The 27,615-nt window shown below is 35.7% G+C and overlaps 1 protein-coding gene across 1 annotated transcript in view; it reads right to left on the bottom strand.

Annotated features, from left to right (window-relative positions):
* The window catches only part of LOC150107665 (voltage-gated potassium channel subunit beta-2-like), a 257,488-nt gene that overhangs the window by 189,412 nt on the left and 40,461 nt on the right, over positions 1-27,615 (bottom strand). Inside the window, exons 3-4 of the mRNA XM_090392162.1 lie at positions 14,485-14,604; positions 9,277-9,320 (exon numbers count right to left, since the gene is read on the bottom strand). Coding sequence (XP_090248288.1) covers positions 9,277-9,320; positions 14,485-14,604 — 164 coding nt within the window. The remainder of the gene's footprint in view (positions 1-9,276; positions 9,321-14,484; positions 14,605-27,615) is intronic.

Raw genomic sequence — 27,615 nt, 5'->3', positions numbered from 1 at the left:
TGGAATTCTAATCAGTAAACTGCAGCATATGGGAATGGATATAGGGTTGGTGAGATGGATAGGAGAGTGGTTGATAGAGAGATATCAGAAAGTGGTTTATTCAGGAGTAGAGTCCAAAAGAAGGCCTATGACTAGTGGTGTGCCACAGGGTTCTGTTCTTGGAACACTACTGTTCAATTTGTTCATTATCGATATAGGAAAGGATCTGATAGGAACTGTTCATTTGTTTGCTGATGATGCAAAGTTGGGTAGAGCAATAGTGAGTGCACAGGATGTCAAAATTTTGCAGGATGATTTGGATAGTTTGGAGGACTGTGCTAAAGAGAATGGATATCAATTTAGTGTGGCAGAATGTAAGGTTATGCATTTTGGGGTGAAAAGATTAGCAGCAGTATATCACATTGGTGGAACTGTAATCCAGGAGATTGATGAGGCCAAGGATTTGGGAGAGTGGATAGGGAGTTGATTTTAGGGGCACATCTCAAAAGTGGCTAAATCAGCTCATCATCAAATCACTTGGTTGCTGAAAAATACTTTAACAAGCAGAGACAAACAGGTTATTGTTCCTCTGTATTGAGCCTTGATAAGGCCCCATCTGGACTACTGTGCCCATATATGGGCGCCAGGGTTTCTTATGGATGGCAAGGAGGTGGAGAGATTCCAGAGACAGTGACCAAGATGATATCAGGTCTATGGAATGAACCTTATGAGAACAAGTTGAAGATTTGTGGGTTGCAGAAATTGGTTGATAGGCGGAAAAGGGGTGATATGATTCAGATATTCAAATTACTGAAGGGTTTCTATAAGATTAATTCAGAAGATATTTTTGAGAATAGGATTGGTGGTGGGAGGACTAGACACCATACATGGAAGCTGGGCAAGAGTGTGGTTAGCAGGGGTGCTAGAGCTAGGTTTTTTACTTGGAGAGTGATGAATGAGTGGAATAAGCAGCCAGAGTCTGTTGTGGGTGCTATGACTGTAAATGAGTTCAAGGTGAGGTATGATAGATACTGTGTGAATGTCGAATAGTTGTTCTTGACATGATGTTAGGGCTCCCTCATTGAGTCTATGGACTCCTTAGAGTTGCCTGTAGTAATAATAATAATAATAATAATTATTATTATTATTATTATTATTATTAAATGAGAATCTCCAGAAGTTCATTAACTCATTAAGAAGTGTGCTCTGCTAAAATGTTTATCACACCTCTCCTCAAATTCATTCACAGATGATCATCACTTCCATTGACAACCTATTTCACTATGCACTACTAGCTAATAAAAAATGTAGTTTCACATTTTTGCTAACCACACTCCTACTGAATTTCCAAGGATGACCTATTGTTTCTTTCCCTTCCCACTACATCCTTCCTTCCATAATTTCACTTCCTTCCTTTCTCCATTCTGAACAATTTCATCCCCTTTCTGCATTCTCTTTTAACCACGTCACCATCAATATGGATAAAATACATCACTCCTCTACAATTCGTATCCATCATATATTTCAATGTAATATCAATGGTATTACAATTTTAATATGCACTTTGCATCCATGGTAACCTGGACATATATATATATATATACATAAGGTTGCACATGAAATATCTTAATGACTAGACCACTTTTATATAGAGGCTAATGACTTCATATCAATTGCCTTAGTATTCCATAATGCAAAGCACACACACCTTTCCAGATTGTATAATGCTATGCATTATGGGTAGTGAAAAGGTGTATCACCTTATTATTAAAATAATCTGGATCAGAGATTGTTGTTTTACAAACTGTCTCTGATCCAGAGTATTTCAATAATAAGGTGACACACCTTTTTCACTAATTGTATATGGGAAATATATGACTTCTGCATTAATTCAACCTTTATATCTCTTCTGGGTTTGGCTCCCACTGATGGTAGTTTACTTCTTGAGGAGTAGAGAAGTTCTGCTCAATGGCTGCTCTTTGCCTGTCACTGAGTGAAGACACTGCTGAGCTTCCTATCCTGCAGCATCAGGATAGGAAGGTAAAAGTAAAAAAGTAAAAGTATATATGCAAAAGAATAAAATTTTTACCTTAATATATTAATATAAAATAAAAAATAATTAATAATATTGGTGGTAAAGGAGGCTCCAAGGCAGAGGTAGCAAATTATTATTATTATTATTTGACACCTCCAGGGAGTCCAAGACTCATCAAGGGAGGGCACCTACTCTACAACTCTCCGTCTCCATCACTCAACCTCATCCACCCATCATCCACCAAACGCATCATCTACACCAACATCATCTACTGTCCACCACTAGTATTTTCACAGACATTCAAGAACATCCATGCCCATGGCAGGATTCGAACCCACAGCCTTTTGGCTGGAGAGCGGATATGCTAACCACTTGGCCAACCAGGCCGGAAAAATAAGTCACCCGAACAGCTTCCATGGCTAGCAGAGATATGGAGGCCCGCTCTCCATGTAAAAAGTCTACTTTGTATGCCCTTCTTCACCATATCTTTACACAACTTCCATGGATGGCCTCACTCTCACTCCTCTCCACTCTTTTTATAATCTTTCTGTATTAATCTGGCAAAATCTCTTCGCTAAGATGAAAGTCTCTGTCGTGCCATCTCATTTCCTCCTATTCACCAAGCTCGGCATAACCAATATTTCAGAGTCCTGATATAACTTAGGTCATTCATTTCTGAATTCTATCCAGTTTCCACATCAGAATAAAAACTAGGTGACCAAATTTGAGCACAATAGTGTTGTCTGACCAATGCCTTATACAGTGGCGCCACAACCTCTTTATCTGTACTTGTAAATGTACTTCTTATCATAGCAAAAATACAATGTATATTTCTTTATCCTCAGAACTTTAGCTCATTTTTCAACCATTACCCCAAGATTCTGACCCTCATCCACCTCCTGAAGCACAGCTCTGTCAATATAGTATATAACCTTTTATCTTTGCATTCCAAACTGCAGTATCTTGCATTTATTAATATTAAATGTGCAATCCCATTCATTTGTAGAAGTTAAAAGTCTATTCAAATCTTCCTGTAGGAAATTAACATCAGCAACAGTCCTTAAATTCTATCTAATTTTGCATCATCAGTCAATCCATATGAAATATCATTAACAAATAAGTTACACTTTATAGGTTATACTAGAAGTAATTTAGAAGTGGTAATTAAGGTACTGAAAAAGCTGGTTAAAAGCAGAACTCAGGAATGGATGGATAAGAATATGATACTCTACATAGGAATCACAGATTTGTTAAGAGTAGGTCTTACTTTAGTAATTTACTTCACTTTTTATCAATAAAGGGACAGCTAGGTTAAATAAAGCTACACTATATACCGATGGATTTTGCAAAAGCATCTGCTAGGATACTACATGGGGTCTTATGTAAAGTGAGAAATTGGAGATAGATATGAAGGTGGGAGATAAATAAGAGGATAACTGATAGAAAGACATCAAAGAGTAGTAGATGGCAAAGAAGAATCCAAGAGAAGGCAGGTGACCAGTATTGTGCTACAGAGCTCTGTATTTGGGTGGCCATTATTTAATTTGTACATTAATGATATAGGGAATGATTTTAGGAAGAACATCCAGTTACTGATGATGCAAAAGAGGAAAATAATAGCTAATTACAGTGATGTAGGCAAAGGATAATGGTTGTCAATTCAAGCTATGTGTTATATTGACAAAAGTGAATGGCAATAAATTGATGAGTGTAGGTGTTTGGGGAATATAGTTGGATAGAGAGTTGAAGTTCAGGGTGCATGTTGCAGAATAGTTTAATGGGGGGGGGGGGGGAATTACCTGTATATTGAAGAACACGTTAAGAAGTAGAAATATGAAAGCTGTTATGGCCACATAATAACCTTCTTATCTTTACTTTCACTTTTAATACTGCCATGTCTTCACTACTGTCCACAGATTTGGTCACACACATTTCTTGGTTATGATGAAGTAGTGGAGGAAATCCACAGGTAAGTGACCAAGAAGTTAAAGGCTGTGGAATGCTCTCCATAAGGATAGATTGAAGATATGTGAGTTACAAAGTTTAGTAAAAAAAAAAAGGAGGGGGAGATATGATAGAAACACATGAAGGATTTTTATAGGATTGATACAGAAGAAATTGTTTAATACATGACAAGAAGGAATCTCTAGATATCTAGTTGACCAGATCTGTGCACATAAATCCACATGTGGCTACATTATCACCTCCTTATCTCTACTTGTTGATGTTCTTTACACTGACAAGATCTAAAATTTAGAGGTCACAATTGCCAAAATTGTGAGAACAATGCAATGGATTCTGGGAATGATGAAGAGAACACTGACTTGTAGAAGTAAGGAGATTCTGTTTCCATTGTATAAGACCTTAATTAGACCACATATGGACTGCTGTTCACAGATTTGGTCCCCTGGTTTTCAAAAATATGAAGAAATGTTGGAAAAGGTCCAGAGGCAACTGACTAAGGTTCTGATCTCTGGAATGCTGAATATAAAGAAAGGTTGAGAAGATGCAATTTATAGAGTCTAGTGGATAAGAGGAATAGCAACAATATGATAGAGATGTACAAGTTGGTAAGGGGATATTATAGGATTAACATTGAAAAGGTTTTTCATAGAATGGTGGGAGATCAGAGGAAGAACAAGGGGTCATCCCTGGAAGCAAGGAAGTGAGAAGCAAATTTTTTGCATAGAGAGTTGCAAATGATTGGAATGCACTGCCTGAGAGTGTGGTGTCTGCAGAGAATTTGAATGTGTTTAAGGCAAGGTCCCTTTGTCATAGACAGATGAGTTGTGTCTATGACAAAGGGACTTCCTAGATGAGTCTTTGATTCCATGTGTCTGAGGATAATAATAATAATAATAATAATACATCAGCAGCATGAAAGTTTCAGCTCAAAGAATAAGTTTTGTGTTGGATTTACCCATGGTTTGTGAAAACAGGTTTATGTATGCATCAAAAACTGCAAAAGATTTATGAAGACTTTTCAATAATCCTAGATTATTGAAAAGTTTAATGTTATTAAGTACAGTGAGAAGTGTGATGATAAACTGTAGCATTTAAGAAAAACAAAATAAAAAGAGAATATCATGACAAAAAGTAACCAAAAAGTGAATGAAATGTTAGTAATAAGTGTAATGAAGGCAGACAAAAGAACTTAGGAAAAGTGGTGAAAATGAAGAGTCAAATGAAGGGTATGGAGGAGGAGGATAGCACTAGAAATATTAAAAAGCAACTGAATGAGAGGGAGAAAGTTAATAGGATGAAACTAGAATTAAAGAATGATCATGTGGCATTGCATCAGGATTCAATCACTGGCACTGTAGTCCATAAAACATTTTACTGATATAATTCATAAGACTGAGAGAGAGTCAATGAAATAAGGAACAAGGAAATAAGAATGATCAAAGTGGGGACTTTGTTGTAGTATAGCAACTAGAGTGAAGAGAGTTAGTGCTGGTGAGATGGCCACAAAGAGAGTGTTGGATGTTTGTATTCTAATGCAAAGAGTATCAGCAATAAGAGAGTAGTGTTTGTGACATGAGTTGGTATATCTTGAATATAATTTAAATAACTCTTACTTATTAAATGAGAATGATATGCAGGCAGGAATAGAAATGGAGAGATAAAGAATCTTCCAAAAGGACAGGAAAGATTAAAGAAGGGAAGGCACATTGTTTATGATTACAGAAGAATGGGCTCAGTTCTATAGCTTAATTCCAACACCAAAGGAACAAAATAAATAAGATAATTATTTATTTCACTATTAATATTTTTCTGGTTTTTGATCCAGCACAAAACACAAATAATTTGCAAGAATTAACAATTAGTTTTTAATGAGAAAACAATTTAAAATTGTAATGAACAAACATAAAAAACAAAAATTCTTTTAGTACCCTCTGCTATTGAATAAAAAGAAGTTTATAAGTTTTAAGTTGGAGTTTGTTTGTTTATTTAGCAAATGATTATACATCTGCCGGGACACCCACATGGGTATCTGGCATCATGTTATGAAAACAACATACTACTATTGGTTCTAATGTATTTTTGTCAGTAAATTGTGTGTGCTACTGGCTGGTTTGCCTGTTTTGCAGGATGAAACACCAGGTTTCAGAGAGAAAAAAACCTGCCACATCCATACGAGAGATCCTAGATGGATTCAAACCTGTCAGATCTGTCCAACCAAATAGCTTTATCTATACTGACTGGGCTATTGAGGCTGATTGGAGTTTATCATAAAACTGACTCTTTCTAAGAGCTTTGGTAAATTAATATAGCTATACTTGTTGAGATTTGGGGAATGTTTCTTTGGTGCTGTTGACCATAAAAATAGTTTCTCTGACTTTTAACAACTTCCATATAGCAGTTTAGTTTTCTTCTATTTAATCCTGTGTGAAGGGGTATATAAAGAATGGTCTGCCAGTCCCAACTTGCCATAAATCTGTTGCTGTTATAAATTAGATGTCAGTTGATTGTTTTGTCTATTCATAGTAAAACCAGTTCACTGATAAAAGGTACTTCATTCACTTCTGGATTTGATAAGGAATTGAGTTTGTTCTTAGGCAAGTGGATAAGAGTGATAGTTTAATATCTGGTTTGAATGTAGTGTTGAGCTTATTTATAATTATAATAATTATAATTACATGACACCTCCAGGAGTCCAAAGACTCATTAAGGGAGGGCATCTACTCTACAACTCTCTGTCTCCACCACTTATTCCAACCACAACTAAACACAACTACACAAATACCATCTACTGCCTACCACCACTAGTATTTCCACAGACAATCACAAACATCCATGTCCACGACAGGATTCGAATCCCCAGCCTTTTGGCTGGAGAGCAGATACATTAACCACTCGACCAACCAAGCTGGCATATTTATTTATTAAGTTTATTAAATTTATTTATTAATATTTATTAAGCACTCTGGCTATATGGAATAGTGATAGTTTTTATGGTCTTATGTACAACGGGAAAGGGGAATTTAGTATTTTGTCTATTTGATGTGGGTTATAGCCATTTACTAAAAATGAGGCGAGATAGGTGAGTTGACAGCTCTGGCTCTGTGTGTTAGTATTTATAGGATACCATATTGTTAGACTGGATGATGGTGTAATTACTTGTGTACATGAGTTTTTAATGGTACTTGTGACATAATAACGATAATTAGAAAATGTAGGCACAAGAATTAACGATAATTTATTACTGCAGATATTTTGGCCTGAAAGTTTGTCCATGAATTTGCTTATGCACTGATGATAGATTGCTAATTTCAAGCTGAAATATCTGCAATAATAAATTCTTATTATTAATTCTTGCACTTAAGTGTTTCTAATAATTGCACGTGAAAATATTTCCAGTGTTGTGTGTGTGCATATGGTGTGTGTGAGACTAATATTATTTAGGAAGGGCAGACAATTAGCTGATTATTTTTCTATAGCGAACTGTATTTTAGAATGCTAGCTGTATAAATGCACAAAATATGTACATAATATGTCTGAATTGTATACCAAATTACAATGACCATCTATCTACCTAATGGAACCAGACCGCTGGTTTGAGGGTAGCTGTGCTGAATGCTTACTTCTCAAAGCATGCTATGTAGAAATTGCCTGGGAGAAAAATCTGTTGCTGTTCTATCCAGCTGTTTGAATATTTTTTCCTTTCATGTGAAATAAAATAACCAGTGTGTGTACAGGAAGATTGAATGATTCAAATATGTCTAAGAGGGAGAGATGGAGATGACGAGACTTTATCAAATAAAGAGTCTCTCTCAGCAGTGCATTAGTAAGTTGCAAAGTAATATTAATGCCAACATGATGTATCAATTTTTAAGAATATACTTTTTATTTAATATAGTTTTAAATGACTCCTTTTTTTTTTTTTTACAAAGGTAGAGATTACTGTCCCTTAAACACATTCAATCTGCAGATACCACATTCTCAGACAATGGATTCCAATCATTCACAACTCTCCATGCAAAAAACCTACTTTTCACTCCCTTGCTCATCCTCACTTATACAGCTTCCAAGGAAGACCTCCTCTTCTTCTTCTTCACCGAATCTCCTATCATTTTATGAAAAACCTGTTCAACATTAATCCTATAGTAGCCCCCGTATCCAGTAAATTGCATCTTCTCAACCTTTCTTCATATTCAACATTCGATAGATCAGAAACTACCTTAGTCAACCACCTCTAGACCCCTTCCAACATCTCTTTGTCCTTTTGAAAACCAAGTGACCAAATCTGTCCACAGTAGACAATATGTGGCTTTAATCAATGGAACCAGAATCTCCTTACTTCTACAAGTCAGTGTCCTCTGCATCATTCCCAGAATTCATTGTGTTCTCTTCACAATTTTGGCAATGTGTCCTCTTAATTTTAGATCCTTATCCACAATCACCCCAAGATCTCTTATTTCCTTGACCTGCAACAATATACCCCCACCAAGTGTAAATTCTACATCCCATCTTTCTTTCCAAAATTTTAACGCCTTACATTTCACAACATTGAACTGCCATGCCCACTCCCATTGTTCTACTCCTCATAGTTTGCATCAAATTTGAATCATCTGCAAACAACTGTATATGAGGTGGTATCAAAAAGTTTCGAGACTAGGTTTGTAACATGCCAACAGATGGCAGCACAAGGCTGCATGCACAGTCACAGGGAGCACCTACCTTCATAAGTCAGTTTGCCAAAAGACATCATCCAGTGTATATCAGGAGCTACGCAACTGATCCTATTCTGACCACCTGCATTACCACATCTGCGATTTCATCATGGACAGCAAGTTAGAACAAAGAGCAAACGTGAAATTCTGCATGAAACTGGGCAAATCTGCCTCAGAGACGTTTGACATGATTCGGCAAGTTTACGCCGATGAGTCATTCGAGGTGTTTTGAGTGTAACGTGCGCTTCAATAGCGGAAGAACATCACTGGAAGACGATGAGAGATCAGGAAGACCTAAAATATTGTTGTTGTCATTGTTGTTATTATTATTGCAGTATATGCGCTGTTCATCAAGGATCCGAGTTGCATACAAATCCAACCTAAAAACGTTCTCAGGAATGTATCTTTTAACCCAGAGACTGCCTTTATTCTGATGATGAAAGGACATAAATATGTGAATATAGAGCTTACCTTTCATTTTTCATTAATTTTATATAAAAATATAAATATCTGATCATTATGTTCAGAATATGTGAACACTCATGAAATACCATACTGAAATCTTCAAGGAGTTATATTAATACTCACCAAGTCCAAGATTAGAAATTTTTAATCCAGATTTTCCTAAATTTCTGAAAGACAAAATAATAACAGTGATACAAATTAAAAAGTCACAATTCTACTTTTAAGAGAAACCTGCCATAGTACTATACAATATATACACGAAAACACAAGGTAAAAATATTATTTACTAAATATACTGCCATATATTTCAGTCTGAAATTAACAGACTGCTGTCAGCAGCTCATTAAAAACAGTTTTTTACAAGGTAGAATGCTAACAATTGATTTATTCAAATAGAATGAGCAGTGATGTTAAATCACCAATAGCATTATGCTTTCACTGAAGAAAAGGTTAATCATTAAAGTGTAAAATAAATTGCATATATATATATATATATTTATTTATTTATTTATTTATTTACAGAGTAATTGACTCGGTTAAATGACATGTTTAAAATTATTAACTGACTTAAACAAAGAGAAAAAATACAAGAGATTTAATAAGGTTTCACTACTAGTTTCATCAGAAATGCCGACTTCGTCAGGTGAATACAGTACCATGGAGAAAAACAACAGCTTAAAAATATATTGTACTTTAGACAAAATAGAGTTTAGAACAAGTAGTAGTTCTGTTTGAAATCGAGTCCAAGTGCTAGTTCTGGTGTGAAGCACTATGCGTGTGAATGATATCATGAGTGCGCCAAAATTGGATTACAGTACTATGTGAATCAGGCAGGCTATAACTGAGATTGCTGCTTAGATGGAAAGGGTCAAGAGCTATTTCTTTGGATTCCAACATATGTCTTTCTAATTCATCGGAGCATTTATGGATGTTTGAAGTTGAGTTCCAGCCTATTTTATGTTGTCATACTTCAACATCGGTATTGGCCGAGAATAAAAGTATTGGCTGGATAGAGCACTAGCATGGACTCTATTATAAGAAATGTCACATTGGTATTCTTCTAGGTGGAGAGAGAGATGGACTTTTCTGTCTGGCCATAATATGGTTTGTCACAACTGTAAATGATTTTGTATACTCCAGGGAACTGAAGAAGGTTGTGTTTTACTTTAGGTTGACTGAGGTAAGATCAGAGTTTTGGAAAGGTGGAGAAATATGTTTTAACATTAAATTTCTTCAAGATTTTTGCTAGTTTAGGAGAAAGAGAACTTATATACGGTAAGGAGATGTAGGCTGTTGGGTTTGAGTTATCTTTATTACTATGTTGATTATGTACACTAAGACATTATAGATATTTTTAGGAGAGTAACTGTTATTTAAGAAAGTCCTTTTGAGATAACTAAGTTCTTGTTGAAGTTCCTCTTCTTCTGACAACAAGGATCTCACGTGATGAGCTAGTGTGGAAATAATTCCTAATTTCTGAGGGGGGGGGTAGTTTCCTAATTTCTGAGGTCAGACAAAGCATGTAGGTATCTATTGGTGTGTTGGCTTTCTAAAGATAGAAATCTTGAGATCATCCATTGTTCTAGTAAGTTTTATATCTAGAAAAGCTAAAACACCATTAACTGCTGGTTCGGATGTGAAGTTTATATTTTGATGAAAATTTTTAAATGGTCCAGAAAGGTTTGTAAGTTTTCTCTCTGCAACTCCTGCTTAATGAAGCTATTCATCCATCTAACTCCTACTTGATTTATTATTATTATTATTATTATTATTATCCAGGCCTTCATGGAGTCAAAAGACTCATTGTAGGAGGTCATTTTTAGGAAACACAAAAGTTTATCATACCATTCCTTGAACCCATTGACTATTCCTGCTCTAACCACTCTCTCAGGCAATGCATACCACGGTTCAACCACCCTCCATGCAAAGAAGCCACTCTTCACCCTCTTGCTCACAGCCTCCTTTCATAATTTCCAGGGATGCCCCCCCCTCCCCTTGTCATCACTCCTTCCTGCTGTTCGACTAAGCGAAAGACCCCCCCAATGTCTGCCCCGTAATTGCCTCTCAACAGTTTAAAAGTCTCGATCATATCACCTCTCCTTCTTCTATCCACTAAACTCTGTAGTCCACATTCCCTCAGTCGATCCTCGTAAGTGGCATTGTACAGTCCTGAGACCATCTTTGTTATCTGCCTCTGTACCCTTTCCAGAGTTAATTTATCCCCTTCAAATTCTGGGGACCAAACCTGAGAACAATAGTCTAAGTTTGGACTGATCAGGGTCTTATACAACGAAATGATAACTCTTTTATCTCTGCAGGTGGGCGTCCTTCTCAGTATTGCAGCAATACTCTCTGGTTACCTTCGCCATCTTTGCAATATGCTCCCTGAATTTCAGTTTTCTATTAATCATCACTCCCCCCTCCCCAGATCTCTTGTCTCCCCTACTTTCTCCAGTATAGCTTCTCCAATCGAGTATGCATCCTCTCATCGATGGTTTCCAAACTTCAAGACTTTACATTTTGCTGCATTGAACTGATACCCCAATTCATTTGCCCATCTGTCTAGTTTATTCAAATCCTCTTGCCTGCTTTTCTCACTTATCCTTCTCACTCTGGGTATACAGCCTGATACTGTTTTCTTCAAACATCCCTTGACCACTCCCATGCACCAACAACTCTCTCTTCCCTACAAATTTTTATGCCATGGCACTGCTGAAAGTTGATTCCTGCTTATCATAATTACCTGCTTTGTTATTCCATATTTACTCCTTAACAGAAAATTCGATAGACTAGATAGACTTAAATGAACTGTCCCCTGTATCCGTGTACTCCAGATGCATTCTACTCTTTTTGGCTTCAATTCTTCTACTATCATTAGCAAAATGTCCTCTCTGAAGATACTATATCCTTTGCATTCTATCCATATGAATAAATCATCCTCAGTCAACCAAGTCTCACTAATGCTAGTTTGATTACTGCAAAGTTTTCTGATGCTATAAGCAGATCCAGCAATCCTGAACCTTGTGTCCCCTCCATTACTTGCTGTCTTAGGTAATTATTTCTTAGCAGCTGTATAAATTCCATTTCCTTTCATCCATGCTGTGACCATTCCTCCTCCTCCTAATCTATATCCCCATAGTTGAAATCCTGCATAATAATTACTCAAACTGTACCCATCACACGCTAATTTACCAATACATGCTATTTACATTTGTTCTTATATTTCCTGGATTATAGCAGCAACCAATTATATATTTCATCTTATTGGACTCTATCTCACACTAGATAGACTTAAATGAACTGCCCCTGTATCTGTGTACTCCAGATGCATTCTACTCTTTTTGGCTTCAATTCTTCTACTACTATCATTAGTAAAATCCATTCCTCCCAATGCTATTCCTTCTGTCCTCTCTGAAGATACTATATCCTTTGCATTCTATCCTTATGAATAGATCATCTTCAGTCAACCAAGTTTCACTAATGCCTACAACTTTTGGCCAAACTGTGCTAACCAATGACAAAACTCCTCAGTTTTATTCCAAATACTTCTGCCATTAGTATACACAAACTACAATACTCTCTTCATCCCACAACCTCCTTTAAACCTTGTGTTGCTTAAACTACTAAAATAAGAACCTCAGAAGCTACAATCAGCATCATGTGATCACTTTCTCCCTTACTAACCTCTAGGTTTCCTGGGCCGACCCTCACCTGCACCCCCCCCCCAAACATTCTCATTTCCATGATTTTGCACTACTGAACTATCCCTGATCAAAAACACTTTCTCAAGACTTTTGATACCAAATCTATTCTAATGCAAGCCAGCCACCTTATATAAATCTTTCCTTCCATCAAACTCACTCTGCACATCCATAAACATCCATCATCATTTCCTTGCACAATCTGTGCACTGACTCATTCGAGATCATAGCTCACTGTAACAGCTCGCCTCAATCCTACTGTGGTAAAAGACTTGCAAGTTTTACTTTCTCACTCTAAGTTATTCCTGTATCAATTATACAGGATATAGTAGAAGTATTTAATGGGTAACTGATTTGAGTGAGGATCAAAGGTTGCAGGGGTCTAGAAAAAAGGATCAGGAGTTACATGACATATAATGTGTTTAGTGAAGTGGAGTATAGTGCCCTCCCATGATGAGTCCTTGGATCATCTGGAGATGTCATGTAATAATAGTAATAATTATCCCTGCTGGCCTGGTTGGCTGAGTGGTTAGCGTACCTGCTCTCCAGCCAAAAGGCTGTGGGTTCGAATCCCACTGTGGGCATCGATGTTTGTGATTATCTGTGAAAATACTGTTGCTGGTGGTGGGAGGTAGATGGCATTGGTGTGGTTGGTGGATTGAGTGGTGTACTCATGTTAATTTGCTGATGCATAGTCTTCCACATCATCCTTTGCACCTCCGACCTATTGTATCAACTAAATGAACTGTCATTCATGCGCCTGTTTTCCAATCTCCTACTTTTTGAGTTGAACTGATCTGCTGCCATTATTACTTCCCTTCCCCAATTTGAATTTCTCAACCTTTCCTGAAAATACTATACTTCCCTCACAATCTATCCCTGACTACATCATTTGCTGTCAGCCAAGTCTAATGCCTATAACTTTTAATAAAGTTGCACCAATCCATGCCAAAATTCCTCCTCTTATTTCTGATACATCTAGCATTAGCGAACATAAATTGTAGAATTCCCTTTGGCCCACAACCCCTTTACACTTTATATTCATTATGCAAATTAGAACAAACGAGAATGGATAGGACACTGGTTAAGTGGATAAGAGGGCGTCTGCTGGACAGATATCAAAAAAGCTGTATATGGAGGGGCAGAACTACAGCAAAAACAGGTGACTAGTGGCGTTCTGCAAGATTCAGTACTTCCTATATCATTTATGTACAAATTAAACAACAATGGGACCATTGTTGTTTAATTTGTACATAAATGATATATATTCAGTTGTTTGCTGATGATGTAAAATTAGTTAGAGTAATAGTTAATTAAGGTGATATGGAGAGCTTGCAGGATGATTTAAATAGGCTGTCAGTATGGGCAAAATATAATGGGTGACAGTTCAGGATAACTGTCATTTTGGGATAACTAGATTACAAGCTGTGTATCACATTAATAATAATAATCATATAAATCTAAATATATATTTCTGCTTAATGGGTAGTAAATTAGTAATATACTCCATTGGAAAAAGTGTTTGTCACATCCATATCGAATAAAAAGAGAATGGAAGATGTAGTTTGATGTGATGATAACAAAAGCAACAACAATAATTGTATACAGATTTTTAAAACTAACATTATACCTATATCGAATGCCTGCTGAAGTTGAGACTGACACTTGTCGACTTGGTGGCTGTGTCATGGAGCCGTCACTGGTCACTGTACTTTCATCTATACATTCCAAACTGGCAATTGGAGCACGGCTGTTAAAATTTCAAAATTTTTATATCTGATAAAAAATGAACTCTATTAAATTATTATAAAATAGTTTTAAATTCTGAAGATAATATAATTCAAAATGAGAATATTTGAACTAATCAAAATGCATTTCAAATACACACAGTATAAAAATTTATTCCTATTAACAGACCCTTACCTTAAACTGTATAATGCTAACAGGTATTAATAATAAGCAACAGCAACTTTCACTATCAAACAACTACCAAAATAGTTTACAATGTTTTATAATTTAAATAATATGTTTAAAAAAAGTAAGGAATTTTTTGTGAAAACCTGTTCATTACAGAAAAGGACAGAACAAAAAATTTTTCACTTAAAGGCCCAAATGTTAAAAAAAAAATAATAATACATATAAGAAATTGTAGCTGATCCAACTTTTACTGTTAAGAATTGAACATCTAAATGCATTAGAAGTAAGTAAAATATTATCCTAACATTTTTATTACTTCAACACACCAGATTATGGCAATGATGCAGATGTCCCTGACATGCAGAAATAAAGAGGTTATAGTTCCATGTTATAAGATCTCACATGGTTTACTATGTACCAATTTGGTCACCTGGTTTTCATAGTAGTAGGGATACATTAGAACAGTTCCAGTGAAGATTGAACTAAGGTGGTAACTAGTATTTGGAACTTTAAATTCTGTTATTTGCTTTTGTTGCAAACTTTTCGCACCTACTGAATCAAGTAGTCTTGTAGAAGGTTATAACGACTGGAGAAATGTAAGTACAACTTTACATAGACATGAGACTAGTTTAACTCATATGAAAAATTTCTTAAAATGGAAGGAACTTGATAAAAATTTAAAACACAAAACTACTATTGATTACCAGACTCAAAGCATGTATGAAATGGAAAAGAAATATTGGACCAGTGTTTTAGAACGCTTGATTGGAATTATAAAAGTCCTTGGTAGCCGAAATTTAGCTTTTCGCAGATCATCTGATAAATTATATGAAAGAAATAATAGCAATTTTTTAAAATTAGTCGAACTGTTTGGGAAGTTTGATCCCGTTATGGAAAATCATGTTGAACAAAGAAACAATAGAGAGTATACTATTTGAGTAAAGACAGTCAAAATGAAATATTGGAAACTTTAAGTAAGGGATACAATTTTATTATCAATTCTAAAATCTAAATATTATTCCATAATTTTAGACTGCACACCTGATGCAAGTAAAACAGAACAAATGACCAATATCATTCGCTTTGTTTCCTGTGACAATGGAATTGTCAAGATCAGGGAAAACGTTTTAGGTTTTGCAGATATATCAGATTCCACAGGACATGGTTTATGTGCGACAATAATGGAACATTCCCATTGAAGACATGCGAGGTCAAGGGTATGACAATGGGGCAAATATGGGCTCCAAAATTTGCTTTTGAACAAAAATCTTCTAGCTTTTTACGTGCCATGTGCTGCTCATACTCTAAATTTAATCATTAACGATGCAGCCAAAGTGAATGCAGATACAATTAGTTTCTTTGCAATTATTCAAGAAATATACAATTCTTTTCATTCTCTTACAAACATTGGGCAATCCTTTTAAAGTTCGTAAAAAAAAAAAATTAACATTGAAACAGCCACCCGAAACATGATGGGAAAGTAAAATTAATGCAATCTGTCCTCTACAATATCAGTTAGGAGAAATTTATGATGCACTTTTTGAAATTTTAAATAATGAAAATTTTAATAAAGAAACTCAGCATGAAGCACAAACATTATGTGCTAAAATAAAGGACTACAAATTTATTTGGTCTATTATAACTTGGTATGATTTACTTAACAGAATAAACCATTTTTATGAGTAAAATGCTTCAAGACAAAAATATGAACATTACACTTGCTTTAGAATCTATCGAAAACTGAAAAATATTCTTACAAGAGTATCGATCATATACAAATTTTAAAGAAGTTCTAAAAATGGCAAATAACTGAGTGAAGAGGTGGATGGAGAACAAGAATTTAAAACTGGTACGGAAGTTCGACGACGACAGAAGACACGACTATTTGACTACGAGCTTCATGACGAAACGCCACAATCGCCAGAAGATAAATTTAGAGTGAATGTGTTTTATACACTTGTAGACATTGCAATGTGTTCGTTAATAGAACTTTTTTTTAATAGAATTAATAGAATTAATTCTATTAATTCTATTAATTAATAAAAAGTTAATAGAATTTACTTTTGAACAACTAAAACATAGTATGATAATTTCAATTTCTTGTATAGATTACTACAAATTAATAACGAAGATTTACGAAAAATTTGTGACGATTTAGAGATTCTTTTGAAGGAATGCGACAATAAAAACGTAAATGCAATAGAACTGTATGACGAGTTATGTGCTTTCCGGGATATTTTTCGGATGGATAATTTAAATATTCTAAAGCCCTTTCGATATTCTTAATTTTATTGTGTCCAATAATTTATCTTTCCCTAACTTTTCAATTGCTTTAAAAACACTATTAACCTTAACTGTTAGTGTAGCGAGCGGTGAACGTTCCTTTTCCAAGTTGAAATTGATTAAAACCTACTTAAGAACAAGTATGTCACAAAAAAAGGCTTGTTATTTTGGCGTTAATAGCTATTGAAAATTATATATGTGCGGAATTAGACGTTAAGACCATTATTTCTAATTTTGTGAATATGAAATCAAAAACCTTAAAATTTTAATTAAAAAAATTTCAAGTATATTTATGTAATTTAATTTATTTTCTGTTATTCTATAAAGATATTATTTTTTGAATACTTATATTAAATGTTCTAGTTATTTCTGAATTCTTTTATTATTTTCTCATCTATCTTGAGTTTCTTTTAATTTCCTAAAAGATAGTTCCACTTATAAAAATTATTACAAGTTACTAAGAATTTAGTAACTTGTAAAATGTAAGAATTTTTTAAACTTTAGTTCAAATAAATTTTAACTTTAATTAAAATTCATTTTCATTTTGTTAGCGATTCGGGTCTTTGAGAAGGCTATAATCCCTGTATCATTATATTCAACGATTAAAATGAAATGGCTTTATCAAAATTTGCTTTAACTTTTGAGAATTTTTTGAATATATGGATTTTTAACGATTATCATGCCTAATCAACACTCCCGGTTCGTTATATTTAGCGAACCAACGTGTGGCTGTTCTGTCAAAATTTATTTAAGAAATTTCAAATAATTTAAATTTTTATTATCGTAAAAGAACCACACACTCCCGGATCATTACAGAGGCGCTTAGATAGAAATTGCATGCGGGCTTCAAAAACCCTAGCGCCGGCTCTGATTACAATGTTGTCATACCACTTTTGTTCCATCACTACACAGCTTGTCCAGTTTAATAAATCTGATTTCTTTCTGGAGATCGTCACTGAAACTGCAGTTTCGCCTCTTTGACACGCAAGGATAGACTTAAAGGTTTAAAAAACAAAACTTAAAACTTTAAAAATTATGAAATTTAAAACACCAGCATTTAATAACAAAGTCACCGGTTAGCATACAGGCAAAACAGACGCCGCGACTGAGACGCAAGTGTTGCCAAAATGTATTTCTTATTTTCTCTGAATAAATCAATACAGATATTGATATTCAGTATCGAACAAAGCGACTCCATGGTTATACAAATTATTGGTATCCATGATATTGATATACGATTATAGGTTATGAATAATAATTTATGATTGACCAATATTAAAGTATATTTATAGGTTTTATTAAAAACGGGACAAAATTGAAATTTTTATTAAGACGACGGGACGACCGGGAATTGTGAAAAAAAAAAACGGTACTGTCCCGTTCAAAACGGTACGTATCAGCCTACCCCTAATGTATAGGGGTAGGCTGATACGTACACATATGCAAAGCACACATATCCTTTTGGACATTATGCATGTCCAAAAGGATATGTGTGCTTTGCATTATGGGATAATGCTGTGGCAATTGATGTGAAGTCATCAGCCTCCATATACAAGTAGCTTAGTAGGAAGGATACTTCACATGCAGACTTTGTTTGCTTATACTTGGTTACAGGATTAAACAAGAATATAATTTATTCGTAAGTGTAGTTTACTCCTATAGGTTCAGTGTCATGAATCTAGACTACGTTCTTGAAAATAAAATTGTTGACTTCCGAAAATTTAACTACTAATAGCCAACTGTTGACCGGAACCCTTACTGATAATATAAAAGTCGATTAACACATATTTTGTATGGTATGTATGTATGTATATATACTATATTCTTACAGTAAAGAATATATACTATATTCTTACAGTAAAGAATATATACTATATTCTTATAGTAAAGTTATTATAATGGTGTCTCCATGGAGTCAAAAGACTCACTGCGAGAGACCCTACATTGACACACTAACCATTATTCACAATACCTATCACACTTCTTCTTAAATTCATTCACAGACGAAGTATTCACAACCACCTCTGGCAACTCATTCCACCCATTCACAACCCTCTAAGCAAAAAATCTAGTCTAAACATCCTTGTTAACCACATTCTTACACAATCTCCAGTGATGGCCCCTCGTTCTCTCCCTTCCTGCACTGGTCTTAAAAAAGTCATCAGTATTAATCCTATAAAATCCCTTTAATAATTTATATGCCTCTATCATATCTCCTCTCCTACGTCTATCAGCCAATTTTTGGAGCCCACAGATCTTCAATATATCCTCGTAGGGAACATCCCATGGATACCAAATTGTTGGTATCCATGATATTGTTATACGATTATAGGTTATGAATCACCTGCAGCAATCTTTTTGACTCGCCTCTGAATCCTCTCCGCCATTTCTTCCTCACCAATAAACCCAGGTGACCATATCTGTGTGCAATAGTTCAATGCGGTCTTATTAATGCCTTATAAAGTGGAACAATAACTTCCTTATCCCTGCTTGTCAGTGTGTTCTTCAACACCCATCATGTAATTTGATGTGATGTTTTGGCAACCTTTGCAATATGCCCTTTAAACTTAAGTTCTCTGTCCACAATAACTCCCAAGTCCCTTGCCTCGTCAACTTCTTGCAGTTCAGTTCCATTAATATAGTAAACAGCATGTAATCTCATCCTCCTAAAGTGCATCACCTTACACTTAGTCACGTTAAACTGACAGCCATTTACCTTAGCCCATACCGTCAGCCTATTTAAATCATCCTGCAAGATATCTATATCATCTGAATTTACTATCACTCTTCCTAATTTTGAATCATCAGCAAACAAGTGGATATCTCTTTTCAAATTATTTACAATATCATTAATGCACAAATTAAATAGAGGACCAAGCACTGAGCCCTGAGGTACACCACTAGTCACCTGCCTTCTCTTGGACTCAGCTCCTCCATAAACCACTCTTTGATAACTATCCACTAACCACCCTCTAATCCAAATCACCAGCTTAGGATCCATACCCATTTGCTCTAAATTATGCAACAGAGTGCCGCGTGGAATCCTGTCAAATGGCTTTGCAAAATCCAGCAGTATCACTGAGTAAGGATTTCCTTTATCTAACTCCACTGTTACTTTATTATAGAAAGTAAGCAAGTTACTGAGGCAAGACCTACCGTTCACAAAACAATGTTGCCCCTTATAAAGTATCATATTGCTGTCCACCCAGTCCTGAATTCTAATTTTTACCAATTTCTCCAAAACCTTAACCACCACTCCAGATATATTGATTGGTCTATAATTTGCAACCTCTGTGTTGGAGCCTCCCTTATGTAGTGGAATTATTTTCCCCTCTTTGCACTCTATTGGAACTTTACCAGAACTGAGGCTTAAATTAAACAGTCTGGTTAGAGGAGGTGCTAATTCTCTTGCACATTCTCGTAACACAGTGTTTCTCAAAGTGTTGTATGCGTACTCCCGGGGGGTAAGCGAAAGGTCTTCAGGGAGTACATGGCAATTTTCGGCTATGCATCATTAATGCATACAATCATTATATTTCTCACCAAATAGTGCAATTAGAGAAAACTGGGATAAAAATGGCACTAACTAATGAATCACATCTCCCCCTAAAATAGAAGCTGCTCTATAAACTCAAGAAAAACCATATTTTCCCGGTGCAACATATGGTTTTGCTTGACACCACCCCCATCATGAACGTGTTAAAACTAAGAAATATATGGTGAATGTGTTTCAGATATTATGGAATTCGGTTGAAGAGAATTAACATTTCATCTCAACTGTTAAAATGCTAATTTGTCTTTGGTTCGCGCGATCCTTTGTTAATACTGCACCAATCATATGCACTTCTTCATAGCTGCTCTACGTATCTCAAATCTTGTAAATTACTGGTAATTTTTGCTTGAAATAATGGGAAAGGACATGAAGCTATTTGGGTGGATGACTTTGACGATGTGCACAAGGAAACTGTTCTTTCTCGATGCCAAAAGTAGCGATAGCGAGTAAGAGCTTCTTGGTAAGTCACACCATTTTCAGTTTTTTTCTGAAAACTTTAGTTTCCGAAAATCCCCGCATATATCTCGCACCACGATTTTTTAGCTTCAATTTTGGGAAAAAAAAGTGCGACTTATATTCGAGTAAATACGCTAATTTTTTTTAGCTTTCAAATTCTTAAGTATAGATCACTGGTTACAGATTGGATATTTATAACCCCCCCCCCCCCCACCCACACACACACACACTGATGCTTGTTTTCGTCTCTGATCTTCTCTCACATTCTTTTGTATATCGCTCAGCAGTTTCCGTGTATGTGTTTCTGCACTATTTATTCCATGCACACACTTAATCCGTTACTAAATAATTCGTCATTCTCATTCCTTGTAATTCTTAATCCCCCCCCCCATACTTTCTATTCCATAAAAAAACATTAGAACATACTGGAATGCTACAAGATAGACTATACAATTTGGTCAGAAGAAAATCATAAAATATATTACAGTAATTTAAAAACGTCAGTTCCTTTGTCTCGTGAGAACTTGCACAACACAATTTACTCCATTTCTACCTTTTACCAGTTATATTGAGGTATGGCTGTATAAAAAAGGCATGTTTCCTATGAGATTGATGGCACCTAACTGTGAAGTCTTGATGATCACTTAAACTTGGGACACTAGACAAACCAGATGTATCATCATATATTACACTAAAACTTTATACATGTCAATTAATACAGGCAAAACAGTTAACATTAGTAGATGTGAAATGGACTACATAATCTTTCGTTTCTACCTTGACATCAGATTCAAGAGGTGATACCATAGATACACAGGATGATAAAGATGTCATCAAGTAATCTGGATTGACATCCCTAGTAACTACAGAAGAAATGGTTGACTCAGATGACACATCAAAACTAGAAAATAAAGGATTGCTATCATCGCTACCCAAAATTTTGATTGGCAGGTGAGAATTAGCTGTAGCATCAGAAACTGAAAGGGACAATACACTGGTATGCACACATTCATCTGACAGTTGACCTTCAGCAACAAGGTCAAGGCCGCTTGAAAGTTGATTTAGATGACCATACTCATTAGGCAAGCCTGACTCCTTATCCTTTAATGATACCAAGTCATCTATAACACTGTGACTTGAGTTGACAAATGTTGTTTTTAAATATTTACACCGTTTAATTTTACTAAGTGGGATAGAAACCAACGTTTCAAGATGCTTAACCTCTGACAACGTTTGCCTTACATTACCTATATCAGGCTTTTTTGGCCATTTTATTCTTTGTAACGTTGAGATCTAAGTCCATCACAGATCTTTTTGACGATTCATTCCCCTTGTTGACTCTTACTTATCTGTGTTTCCTTCGCTGACTGCTGTTTTCTTTGGCCAGACACAATATGACTATGCATGCTCAATTTCCCTGCCTCCTGATGATCATTACCTGAAGCTCCCTGCTGTGTGCCTTCCACAGAACCAAAGCACTTACTGGCAACTTCCAAAAAATCTTTAATTTTTAGCAACTCCGCTGGTACATATATTGAACCATCAATCTTAAGTCATTAAACTTCATATCACTAAATGCTACAACAGGATGATTAATTGAGTTCTCTAAAAATACGCTGTATAGATGAGAGCTGCTTGCAGATAGAACTACTTTGTGAGCTGTAAGGGTCATTCCTTCATACGACAACTTTACATCCACCAAACTTTCACTAGCAAGTAATTTATCAAAAGCAGTTAATATACAGTATTAGGTTGTGATTGTGCTCTTTCAAGCAAATTTCTGTGATCTTGATTGAGTTCTAAAATACACATATTAGGATTCTTTAACCTACCATGTCCCTAACTACTTAAAAAACTGCAGGAATTGCCAAAATGCTTCATCAAACACATCATTACACAGACTAAACAATAAAAATACCTAACAAAATGTACATAAATTGCTTCAAATAATCATCTCAGTATTATACACTTATAATCAATAGTTTTCAATTTAACACCCAGTACGCATGCTCTGAGAATGGCAAGATTAGGCTTAACAACATCACTACTACAATAGTAAGATTAGACTTAACGGCAACAATCCTATACTCATACAATCTTATATCAAATACAAACCAATTGTACCAAATAAAAATACCCAACACAAAAATAAAACACTTCAAAGAAACATCTAACTGAGAATCTGCAAATATTGCAGCTACTATAGTCTCGCTTTTCACCATATTGTCTTATATGATACAAAACTTTATAGATGTTATTACTAACACTGGACATCAAAAATGAAAAGATAATGTGAAAAATAAATTATTCATATTTATTTACAGGTATAACAATTCATGCAATGATAACGAAGCAGCAGCAATATCATTGCTTTATTGTAGCCGAGTTCAATTGATACAGTTGCTTTGGGATAACCAGGTAAATAAACTGATGAATGAATAGTTATAAAATTTTTATTTTATGCTAATTAATTAATTTACCTAAATAATTAATGACAGTGAATTTATTTATGTTAATTTTATGCAGTTATGATTTACCACTGCATCTTTACGTTTGTTTACATTTCTCTAGACCTCAAATGGCCATGTACTGTCTGTAAGTGCTTGTGTGCTAAGTTTTGATAAATTTTAACTTTTAATAATAGATTTCTGTATACTTTATGGTAGAAAATGATAAAATAGACAAGTACTGTGCGACCACAGATGCGAGATCGCTTGACACTTCTGCGTATGGCAAAAGGCGAATCCATACCGATAATAGGGTAATTAATGCGTTTCGTCGGATGAGTGTTTATTATTATACGTCATTTAACATTAACATTAACATTTCTGGCTAGATGGGTGAAGCAAAATTGCTTTTCATATTCCCCTTTGTCTTGTAATGGAAGAACTTTGAATGGAGTGTTTGTGAGCTATATGCTCGCCCATTGAGGGCAGTGAAGTTAGTTGCGTTCAGCTGAACTTAAAATAGATTTTGGTATTTTAAATTTGTAGATTTCTTCTTCATTATATTCCGAGGCTTCCTTGATTAACGGGTTTGGATGGTTACTTGTCTTGGTAAAGAACTTCTCAGCTAGATTTATGAGAAAGGAAGAGAGATATAAGGGATATTAACTTCTCTATGGATCTGGGTGTTTCTTATGAACCAGGGGCATCCAGAATCATCCTCAGGCACTTATTCTGTAATCTCTGAAGTTTTAGAATGTTAGAATTTGCGGTGTGGCCCCAAGCTGGGGATGCGTAAGTGATAACCGGTCTAATTACCATCTTGTAAATTGTTAATTTTGTTTGCATGTCCAGTTTACTTTGTCTGTTGATCATAGGGTAGAGCTGTGCTAAGACGTTGGATGTCTTTGAGGAAATGTAACTAATATGTTTGCTGAATAGGAGTTTACTATCAAGAATCACTCCAAGATATTTAACTTCAGTCTGCCATGGAATCTTTACTCCCAATAAATAAATATCCTCCATGGTATGGATTTTCTTTCTAGTAAACAGTATGGCTGAGCTTTTCTGGGGGTTAACTTGGATCCTCCAGTCTACCATCCACTTTTCTAAAGTGTGTATGCTATTTTGTAGTCTTTTAGTTGCCAGTTTTGGGCTTAGTGATCTTGACATCAGTGCAGTATCATCTGCATATAATGCAGTGAATGTTGTTCTTGGGTTCAGAGGGATGTCTGCTACATAGATTGAAAACAGTAGAGGTGCCACAAGAGATCCTTGAGGTACGTCTGCCGAGATCCTGCGTCTGGTCGAAACCGTTTCGCCTACCCTGACCTGCATGTATCTGTCTTTCAGATAAGAATGTATTACCTTTATTAGTCTGACTGGGAAATTAAATTTTATCAGTTTGTAGAGAACTTGATGCCATACTTTATCAAACGCCTTCTCTTCGTCGATGAAGATGGCAGCTGTATTGAGTTTCCAGTTGAAACCTTTAGTAATGATTTCTACCAGCCGGTGCACTTGTTGGGCTGTACTATGGGCCCTACGGAAGCCGAACTGTTCGTTAGGCAAAATTCCTAACTTATCTGTTTCTGTTGTTTTAAGGATACTTGCGACATAAGACTGAATGATATAATCACGTAATATTTGGTTAAATAAATATCTTTCTTGTGATTACGTGATTATATCATTTATCTGTTTCTGCTTGGAATCTTGAGAGGATCACTTTCTCTGTTACCTTTCCGAGGCTGGATAATAGGCTTATGGGTCTGTAGCTTTCAGGAAGGTGAGCAAATTTTCCTGGCTTCTTCAGTGGTATGATTGTGGCTGTTTTCCATGTAGAAGGGAAATGGTGGAATCTAAAGATAGCATTTGTAATGTTGACGAGATGGACTATGGCCTTTCTTGGAAGTAGTTTTACTATTCTGTTAGTTATGCCATCCAGTCCTGGAGCTTTTCTATTGTTTAGATGGGAGATGATATTTATCATTTCTGTTGGATTTGTAGGAGTGATATGTTCTGAGTTTACAATGTTCTGTCTTAAGGTTGACCTAACATGATGATGAATCTTGTACATAAGGTTGATATTTAAATTAGTATACGATGGGTTGTACTGAGATTCTAGGTTATCTACTAGTGCTTCGGCTTTCTCTTCATCTTTGTGAACTGTCCCTTTCTTGGTTTGGATAGGGGGTATGAGTTGCTTTTTGGTGCGGATTGCTCTTAAGAATTTCCATACAGAATGATCTTCAGTATTGATGTTAGCCAATTTGGTTTCCCATTGATGGTTTCTGTGTTTTTGAAGAGCTTCTCGGACCTGCCTGTTTAGATTGTTCAATACTTTTTATCTTGTGGGGCTCTGGTATTGTGGTATCTCTTCCTGGCTCTATTTTTTGCTCTGATTAGGTCCATGATTTCTTCAGGGATACGGTTAGTTGGGTTGAAGACAGTTGATTGTCTGACTGATTCAATTGCTTTCTGAATTTGTATGGTTAAGTTATTTATTGCTGTGTCAATCTCTTCCTTTTTACTGATATTGGGTACCAGACCAATATGATTGAGAAGAACCTTGGCTAACTTGTCCCATGGTATGAATGTGTGCAGAGGAGAGAATTGATCTGATGAACCTAGATTGAGCGCTATGGGACTGTGGTCAGAAGATAATTCGTTGGCTGATTCCAATTTGAACTGGTATCTTAAATTTTTAAAAATGACAATGTCCAGCACATCTGAGCCACCCGAAGGGCTGAAATGGGTGGGCTCAGTAGGGCCGGCCACTACAACAGAGTTGAGCATTGCATAGTTGAAAAGTGTGTGGCCTTTGGTGTTAGTAGATTATACGTCAGAAAATTAGCTTTTCTTTTATGAAAATTCTAGTTTTTAACACGTTCATTGCCAATCTCGCGATATCGCGCGATGCGTGTTCTCACCAAACGGCCGATCACGCGTTATCGCGTTGACGTCGCTAACTAAATAAAAAAATAAAAAAAATTTGGTCACCACACGAAATTCCAATTTTCAGCTTGGCAATGAACGATATCGCGCGATCACGCGATGCGAGTTCTCACCAAACGGCTGATCACGCGTTATCGCGTTGACGTCGCTAACTAAATAAAATAATAAAAAAAATTTGCCCACCACACGAAATTCCAATTTTCAGCTTGGCAAGTGTTAAAGTGGTAACCATTTTGCTTGTACAACATTAGAAAATTTTACGCATAAAGCATGATTTCATGTTGGTGACGAATTCATACATCGACTTATTTCTTCAACAAGAATTGACTCTACTTGGCACATTGCCAGCTGAGTTCTCGTATCTGTGGTCGGATAGTACTTACATATATTTTATGTATTCGTGACATACCTAACTTTATCTTAATTTTTTCCGTATTTCTAAGCTAGTTCGTCTGCGAGTTTTTTTTTTTCGAAATTGTCGCAAATCTCTAAAAATTTTCCCAATATACTGTATTTATTCATAAAAAACTGCGTATAAGTGGATCCTCGCAACGCGTTCTAGGGTCAACTATATATATAGATATATATCATACAAAAAATACCAGGCAGACTATGTTGCATATGTTTTTCTTTCTCAGCAGTATCATCATTAACCGGTATTCTGAAAATTTCTTTACAGTGGGGGTCCAAACCTGCCATCGTCGGTCCCGGGAATTGCGGCAGAAGCAATGTGGTTCCAAGGCTAAATATGCTGTCTGTTAATTACGTATTCTAGTTGGCCAGTTTTTCTTGCTCTAACGGATAACAAAACTAGTTTCCAGAGGAAAAAAGGCTTCCACTTCTTCATGAAGCTAGCTAACATAATCTTCAGCTGAAAAACCTCATAAAGGTTCCTCGTATCCTCGACAGGAATTTCAAACTCAAGTCTTTCAGCCGAAGGACAAGGTCTTTCAAAATGCCAGACCATTACATAATTAAATTTTTAATTTGTGTTAACAGCTTTTGCTGTATAAAACAGCGAATGGCCAGTCTCATCTCTGAATACGAGTAGCAACAGGTCCAGCTCTACCGACGGTGCAAGACATGCATTTGCACGGGGCGGCAAGGTTTTTTGGGGCGCAAAATTGGCATAAACTATACGAAAAATAAGGGG

This window comes from Typopeltis vanoorti, chromosome 4 (genome assembly GCF_054136105.1).
Source record: "Typopeltis vanoorti isolate ZY-2024b chromosome 4, IOZ_Tvanoo_1.0, whole genome shotgun sequence".
NCBI lineage: Eukaryota > Metazoa > Arthropoda > Arachnida > Uropygi > Thelyphonidae > Typopeltis > Typopeltis vanoorti.
The sequence above is the reverse complement of the archived record's forward strand: the minus strand, read 5'-3'. Positions and strand labels throughout refer to the sequence as shown.